The following is an 8915-nucleotide window of genomic DNA, read 5'->3' as shown; positions in this document are numbered from 1 at the left end:
AGTCTTGCACTGCTAAATCAGGGATGGCTAGTTCAGATAGTTTTCGAGTAGCTTTGCACAAAATTCAAAACTAACAGACAAAAACTGTTTTGGCATTTTTGTTCATTAAACATGTTTGACCGCCTCTTCCATGCTTTGACCAAAAAAGTATGTAGTAATGCTTGCTCCTAAAACGTCAGTCAGCAGTAGATACCAAAAGCAAGGAGTAAGATCTGAATATTGTGTCAGATGAAAACATGATGAAAATTTGGAATTTTCTATGAAAAGGTAATTTATTATGTTTTCATCTCTCAAGTTTTTATATATATGAGTACTGGTATATTTTTTTTCGAAAAAAAGCGCTGGGCAGACCTATTAGTGCGAGAACTGTTCATGATCACGTGTTCAACAGACACGTCACTGTTCTTAAAGGAGAGAACACAAAAAGACATAGACGAGATGATCAACCTGGCAGAACAGTATATGGAAGCCCGTGGAGGTAGTATAGCTGTCAAATCAGAGAATATCTAGTTACATTTGAAACCAGTGATGGCTGACCAGAAGCAGGAGTTTGCCGAAGGTGATAGGAGGGTAATAGACAGATGGAGTGTAAGTCCATCACCAACAAACAACAGCAAAAATCTCAACATAAAGCAGCTGGAGTTATTTACAAAGTGCTGGTAAGAAACAGGTCATGGGAACTTTCTCACTGTTTCATCAATTAGAACACATAAGCATACCTTACCTGTCGTCTGATCATCAAATACTAGACTGGTTCCTGCCCAGTGCCCTTTACTTTCTTGTCCCCAACATAGCCTTCACATATTGGCATATTATGATTTGTTGCACCTCTTGATATTTGTCACGTGCTCTCATCAATATTGGTACTGTTGATCCATTTGCTAACTTGAGCCAACCAATCAACTGTGTTTTCTTGTATTGAATCTAATGAGTAGTCTTGATTCTCTTTCTTCTGGCAGCAGCATCCATAGTGCTTGGTACTATTTTCAAAAATACAGGTGGATATTCCATATTACATATGAGACTTTAAGACCATGTGTATCAAGGAACCAATACACGACTTGGTGATAGGAAACATACCAGTCAGTAGATATTTAGGGGAACTAGACAGAAAAGAGATTGATGAAAAGAAAAGAAGAGCAAACAAGACATCGAGTCCCTGCAAATGTCAAAAGGCGACATCCCGAATGTAGGATTACAGGAACTGAAGGAAGCACAAAAGATAGACCCTTCACTGCAGAAACTTTGAGACAATGCTCAGGAGAAAGTCGAGCACAAGACAAAGAGGAAAGATACTTATAGAATAGAAGACCGGAAAGGAGTGTTATACCGAATCTATCAAGACAGTTATACTGGGAAAGTTAAACAAATTATAGTACCAACAGAATACCGGACTCAAGTGACGAAGATGGCTCATGAATCAGTTGTGAGATAACACCTAGGAACATAGAAAATGATAGACAGAATCACCAGTAACTTCCGAGATGTGAGTAGATTCTGCAGGTCATGTGACATCTACCAAAGGACAATACCTAGAGGGAAGGTAGCCAAAGTGCCATTGGGGGAGATGCCTCTCATGGGAGAGCTATTCAGCAGAGTAGCTGTGGACTTGAACAGGCCACTAGCAGCTGTATCTGACAAGGGCAACTGGTACATGCTGACAGTAGTCGATTATGCAACATTTTATCCAGAAGCAATAGCACTGGCAAAGATAGAGACAGAGAGAGCAGCAGAAGTCCTCCTGGAGATATTTTGCAAACTAGACTTCCAGAGTGAAATCCTGAGCGACAGAGGGACCCAATTTACTTCAGAACTGATGCAGGAAGTGTATAGACTCATCAGTACTCGGCAGCTCTTTACGACCCCGTATAATCCTAAATGTAATCCTTGTGAGACAGTCAGTGCAGTTTTAAAGAGTATACTAAAGAAGCTGTGTCAAGAGAGACAATGGGACTGGGACAGGTACTTGCAGACAGTATTATTTGCTTATCAACAAGTCCCACAAGCAAGTACAGAATTTTCACCCTTCGAGTTACTGTATGGAAGAATAGTACGAGGTCCGATGCAAATAATGAAAGAGCTATATGGGCGGGAGAAGAAAAGTTAGAAGTAAGGAACACATACCAGTATGTGTTAGACTTCAGAAACCGACTGGAGGAGACCTGCTAATTCACTCAACAGAGCTTGTATGCAGCTCAAGGCAATCAGGAGCATTTCTATGACAAGAAGGCCAAGGATTAACATTTCTAGGTCGGACAGAAGGTTTTAGTTCTGCTGTCCACAGACCACAACAAACTCACCCTGCATTGGAAAGGACCTTTTGAAGTACAGGAAGTACTCAACAGAATAGACTACCAGGTGAATGTGAACGGGAAGATCAAGATCTACCATGCCAATATGTTGAAGAAGTATTTTGGGAGAGAAGAAGACCTAATGGATGCAGCTATTGAAACAGAGATAGATGTTGCAGGTGTGGCCATCATAGATGCAGAACCAGAAGACAGTAACTTTGTCTTAGAAGATGAGGACCTACTAGACCTAAGACCACTAAGTGGAGATGAGACATACAAAGATGTCAACATCAGCAAAGAACTGACTGGTAAGCAGAAAAAAAGCATTACAAGACCTACTGTTCCAGTATGCACATATCTTCATGGTTAAACCAGGAAAGACAGGCCTTGTGCAACACAAGATCGAGACCACAACTAGAGATCCAGTCAAAGTTAAGCCCTATCGGATGCTTTATGCAATCAGAGACCTGATAAAGCAGGAAGTTGAAGCAATGTTGGAAGCTGGAAGCAATTATTATAAAGGAAACATTATGACAAGTTTAGTTACATAACTTGGTAAGAATCGTATATATAAATCATTGATATTGAGGCTATCGAATGTCGCGTGAAATTTATTGATCTCGAGGATATAGAAATTTCTAGAAAGTGAGCAGACAGTTAAGTGAAAAATATATAAATAGTATGAGATGAGCAGGAACAGCAAACAAACAGAGCAGAGGAGAGACCAGAGAGCGGGAATGGAGCCAAAAGTAAAGTGGAGTGAAAGAGAGTTTCATTCAGGGAAATGTTAGAAAACATAAAGCTAGCTGTCATAGGAGTGAATAGCCTAACGGTTGATATGTTAAAGTCAGATCAACAGTTTTCTACATTTTATGAGAAAATTTTGTCTCATCAAAGGGTGTTCTAAAGCCATTGACTGCCTGTGTGGACTTTGACAAAAAGCAGACGATTATTTGGAAGTAGACTTATATGCAAAAAATCAGACGTTTATTGGAAGTAGGCTTAAATAGGAAAAAAGCAGACGAGTATTGAAAGTTCAGGATGCAACTGCAGTAACACAATGAGGCAGCATAGGTGAATTATACACCAATACTGTTGTGATAAAAAGAAAGAGAGAGAAAGAAGAAAAGGAAAAATTAATTATACATTGATAGTGTTTAAGATACAAATAGTACAGCTTGTTAACAGAATTCTAAAGCAATTGAATTGGCCTAAGTGGACTTTTGATAAGAAGAAGAGAGCCATAAAGTATTTAAGATACAACTATGATATACATAGTGTAAATAATTTATTGTATACGTTTTAAACTTGTTTTGAATTTAATATTTTACAAAAAGTGGAGTGTGTGCTGCTCATTCCTTGTCCAATAAGTGACAGACACATACTGTAAAAGAATCCTTAGCCCAAAATACCCACATACTTACTTTAATATACAAACTAAAAAGTAAATAGCATTCAACATATTGACAAGTCGATTTGTTTCTTTTATATTTTACATAAGCTAAAAACATCATAATTCTAGTCACGAGTAAAATTATGCCAATGCTGAGTAATGGAACTTATTATTTAATTAAGGCAGCACTAGTACCGCGACTTTTTTGAGCTGCTTTGTCATTTTTTATGTTTACATGTAGATTTTTTTCCTTTTTTCAAAAACAGGTTGACTTCATCCAGCTGAGTACCTTAAAAAGCTTAAGTACTCAGTGAAACAGGAATTATCAGCCACTAATAGATGAACATTAGATGACTGTAACATCTAGATATTCAATGCTTTGTACACTATACAATCGGTGTCTTTAGGGAGCGAAACCTTATATTATGCATGAAGTCAAGGAGTAAAAGAAATCAATACACATAATATTACATTTTATTACACACATTCGTAGAGTAATTTCTTTAAAAGTTACGAAAGTTTACCTAAAGTGATGTTTTAGACGTATATGTTTTATTTGTAAAGGCTGCTTTTCTACTGGTAAAATTTTATACGAGCTTAGTGGGGGTTGTTTCTTAGTCTATGCATATATTTGCCTATTGCTATGCATTACATATAGATAATTTAATTACATAGAAACTATAAATGCTCACCATATTCTCAAATAAATATTCATGACAATCTCCAGCTGCAGCTTAACATTTTACACCTCGACCGAATGTGATCAAATGGTAAATAGCTACAGCAAATCATCATGAACCGTGTCAGCTAGCTACTAGCTATGTTTATTATCATTACAATGCATAAAGTTAGCTACCATATCAAGTAATCCTTTGCCCATAGTTGAGCTTAAAAATGCCAGCAAGTAAGATAAGTAAAAAATTGGAATTTAAAAATCTGAAAATAGGAATCGTAAAAAAAAGTAAGGAAACAAGGCTGGAGATACTGTAGACATTATTTACTCAAACTACAAATCCCTATTTTTACTCCATCAAATGTAATTCTAGGTAACAGCATGGAGCCAAAGTAGGGGTTTGTAGTTTGAGTATCTACAATATCTCTAGTATTGTGTCCTTACTTTTTTATGATTCTTATTTGCAGGTTTTTAAATTCCCAATTTTTTATTTATCTTGTGTTAAATACAGAGCTACACAATGAAATATCTGTGATGTGCTCACAACTGTCATTAAACTCATTATCACCCTTTAAATTTGTCGATGAACTATTAGGGGCGGGGGTAGGTAAACAAATTATTAACCCAGCATAACGTTTGGTGGAGTTGAATGACATAGTAAGTGTGAAAAGTTAAATGCTTAGGAGTGTGTTTGAGTATATACGTTTATGACGAAGAAAGCTATATATATATTTGTGTTGACCATGTTAGTTGCGTGGTTTGTACTAAATCAAAGGTCACACCATGGAAAACAATTGACTCAGCATAACTTTTTTATGGCGTATTCTATTCTTGAGTGGACTCTCGTATTATTTGATAAAAACAAGACCAAGCTCAATTTACGTAATTATCATTTGTACACAGTATTACTTTTAGGCCTGAGTTCACAAATAACATTTTCATTTTCAACAGATATTTATTCGATTGTTAACAAATCTGACTAACTTATTGATTTAATTAAGTCGATAAATCTTCTCTCAATCAACAACTCTAAGCACTGAATTCTCAATCACTACTGAGTAACTTTTCAATAAATACTTCACTGACTGTCACTCTACAAACTCCTTAACTGCTTTTTCGTGTTTATAACTAATCTGCTCATTTATATCTAGGTCGAATTTACTAGATCTTATCTAACATTTAAAATTAAAATTGAAAATATAGCTTACAACATTGCCCCTTCCTGGATTGTGAGTTCCCTTGAACAATCCTAATACAAAAATAATGAAACACTACACTAAACTGTCTATTCATTTTGTCTTTTTTTGATTGTTTTCGTTTTCAAGGTCTATGTATGCAGATGGAATAACCTTTTGTCCCTTATCATCATTTGCTGTCCTGCTGTGCTGGGGAAGTTCTTCCTAGATAGGTCGTCAAGTAAATACACTGAAGGCTCTATCCATATATTGATCATTCTCTCGTACTTCCAAAGACTATCACGGTGGATGACCCTTGGCTTGGATTGACTGTCCCTCTGAGATGACATCATCGATTCTTTTCATTACTCATATAGTCCCTCCCAACACCTACCTACCTGTGATACAAATGTTCAGTCATACCGTGTCACCTTGATGAAATCTGGTTCAATCAGCATTAAGATCATAGTAATTTTGAGTTTACCACAAGCATATTTAAGTCCTTCTTGGGTAAAACCATTTATGACATCTTTATTCTTCAGATTCATGAGATATTTTCCAACCATCAATCCCTCAGGGTGTGCTGGAGTATTTGGTTCAATTATGCCTCAGTCAGCAGATTTAAATTCATTGCTAATAACTCTTGATATGAGTAGTTCACTTCTTGTTAGTACAATAACTACCCTTCCTGTTACCAGTGGAAGTCCAACCTCTGGTATAGTATTGCAGTGTAGTACATAAGGATTTCCTAATCATATACTGTGAAACTATTTTAAACCAGCCTAACCTTACATCCACGAGTGAAATAAGTTATCAGTATGCACTCTTCCTCAATGCCAATTAACCACACATCATGAGGTGTAGAAAAGTTTCTTTATTAAACTTGGTACCAAAAACAGATTATCCAAATTAGTTTCAAGTTTTTGTTCTCTGATATTTTAATAAAACCCAATGCACCCACGTAAACCACGTGATTTCATTATCCTTGCTTGTATGCAAGCAAGCATAACTCTTACTCGCAAAAATATATCATTACTATATTTTTATATTTACAGATATAATTCAGTATGGGTAACTTCCACCTTCCCTTTTATTGGAACTTTATTTCCACTTGCTGCTCACATCAATTTTTTTCTTCATCTCTAGAGGCAATATTACGCCTTCAATTTACAATTGTAGTTGTAGAAACAGTGTCAATCAACATACTGTAAGGCTTCCTATCAGTAAACCCGTGTATTCTTGAACTGGTTTCTTTGAATTAGGAACTTTTTATCTAATTTGCAGCAGAGGGGGTATTCTCAGCCGAACTTAGTCCTATACGTCCAGTTAATTCATTTTTATTTATGTATGGTTAGCTCTTTATTGTTGTTTTTTTATCTGGCTGGGCCCTAAAACTCATCATTAAGATATTATACCATTGTTGCATGACCAGTTGTTGATTCCTGATTTCTTACAATCTTCGTTGTAATGGCTAGTTTTCCCACATCTATAAAAATTCCCACTTCCAGGTATCATCTGAGAAAAGTTCATATTCTCTTGTTAGAGTTTTGTATAAGGGACTGGATTCTTTACAGTTGATGTCTGACTTGTTGGCGATAAATGTCAACAATAAACGTACAGCACACAATTCACTAGTTATAAAATAATGTATTCAAAACAAGTCAAACATATTTGCAAAAATTCGTTTCACTATTGCTTATGAAAGTTGTATCTAAAGCTTTAAATAACTCCCCTTCTTGTCAAAAGTCCAAACAGAATAGTTCAGTTACTTTAGAACTCAACTGACAAAAAGAATTAATTTTCTCTGCTCTGTTTGTCACTGCACAACCTGCGAGAGATTCAGTTACATTACCTCATGGGTTACCACAGTTGTATCCAGAACTTTAAATAATTGTCTCCTTTTCGTCCAGGCGTGTTCAATTATTTTAGAACATCCTTTGACAAGACAAATTATTCTCTTTTATCTCTGTTATTATAATACCACTGTGAAACTCATTTTAAATATTGCCCATTATGTTTAAACGAACAATCACGAAGTCCCACTTCACTTTCGCTAACTAAACGTTTTATGACATAACTTTTTCTGACTTCTTCTTTAGAAATCGCCCGTCACGACTAAACTGCCAATCACTCATTCTAGATCTGTCTAATTATCTCTCTTGCTTTCTTGACTTCCTCTCTGTGTCTGTATGTATTTATAACATGTAACAGAAAAATTTATAAATATCTAGCCCTCTAGTAGCAATAATATTACAAATAGTTAGAAAAACTTGGAAATTTTGTGTAAGATGACGTCAAGAATATTACTGACGCCTAGTACAACAAACTGCAAATGACGCGCCTCTGGGATCTTTGCTGGGTCCACTAAAACATTTATTGGGCATAGTTAAGATAACTGTATGGATAATTGTAACGAGGATACTGTGATTTAACATAGAGACTTGGATGAGTTGATTGGGTGGGAACCACATGGCAGATGTAATTTAATTATTATAAGTGTAAAGTCATGATTGATTATTATAATATAAATTGCATACATGATGTAGATGCGAATCTCCTTAATTATGAGGATAGCAAAAAGGATCCTAGGATATTAATTGATACAACTCTTAACCCTTCGAGACAATGTTCTACTGTAAGCTGTAAAACTGTGGTATTTTCATGTGAACTAATGTCCCTACATGTATCAGATAGTTGAATCCGCTAATAACAGCAGATTCGATCAGGAGATGGGGGAGTAATGCGCTCTTGATAATTTGATTGAGTTGTGAAAAAATAAACAGATTGGGCACGTATGATGGACAGTGAAAACTATTTTTATTTAGACACAACAGCAAAAAGCTAACAAAAAAACGTATGGACAGTCACCTATAATGGATCAGAGAATAGCTCGTCAAACTAGTCACGATGAAAACCAAGTAAAGATGAACTAAAAAAGTGCAACTGATTTCAACAGGTAAGTTCAGTTTCTTTTTCACAGGGGTGACACCGTTACATCTATATCCTTTGTTCTCTTACAGCACTGATTGGCTGTATCACTTAGACAATGTCGAACAGGCCAAAAATGGACATGATATTTAATACTTTTAAATGTTTCTGATAATTCCATCAATAAATAGATAAAGTCTAATGTTGGTGAAGAAATCATTTACTGTTTCATTAATACTTGACTTTTTCATCCATGGACTGGCAAGTAATTTTGTTGTGATTTTGTGTTTTGACCACTTTAGGAATATAAGACAAGAGCATGCTTTTATGAAAACTTGAGAGTAAAGTGTGTTTTTTCTTTAGCTTTTCAAGGAAAATATGTAAGCATAGTTGGTGTCTTTAACTTTAATCTCTATCAATAATGAAAAGATATTTGAAACATTTTGTTTATTTTT

The 8915-nt window shown here is 35.6% G+C and overlaps 1 protein-coding gene across 1 annotated transcript; it reads left to right on the top strand.

Moving 5' to 3' along the window:
- The first annotated feature begins 1567 nt into the window (after positions 1 to 1567).
- On the top strand, positions 1568 to 8613 carry LOC111085611. Its single transcript, XM_022385040.1, has 2 exons — positions 1568 to 1962; positions 8553 to 8613. The coding sequence occupies exons 1-2, from the start codon at positions 1568 to 1570 to the stop codon at positions 8611 to 8613; spliced, it is 456 nt and encodes a 151-aa protein (XP_022240748.1).
- The last annotated feature ends 302 nt before the right edge of the window (positions 8614 to 8915 follow it).

This window comes from Limulus polyphemus, unplaced genomic scaffold (genome assembly GCF_000517525.1).
Source record: "Limulus polyphemus unplaced genomic scaffold, Limulus_polyphemus-2.1.2 Scaffold507, whole genome shotgun sequence".
In the NCBI taxonomy this organism is placed as follows: Eukaryota; Metazoa; Arthropoda; class Merostomata; order Xiphosura; family Limulidae; genus Limulus; species Limulus polyphemus.
This window is presented reverse-complemented; position numbering and strand designations above follow the sequence as displayed.

Bases quoted from the DNA above. Each gene is read 5' to 3' on its own strand.
- LOC111085611 (XM_022385040.1), top strand. From the start codon at position 1,568: ATGCCTCTCATGGGAGAGCTATTCAGCAGAGTAGCTGTGGACTTGAAC. The intron at 1,963-8,552 runs GTACTTGCAGAC...GTTCTCTTACAG, and splicing joins AGACAATGGGACTGGGACAG to CACTGATTGGCTGTATCACT.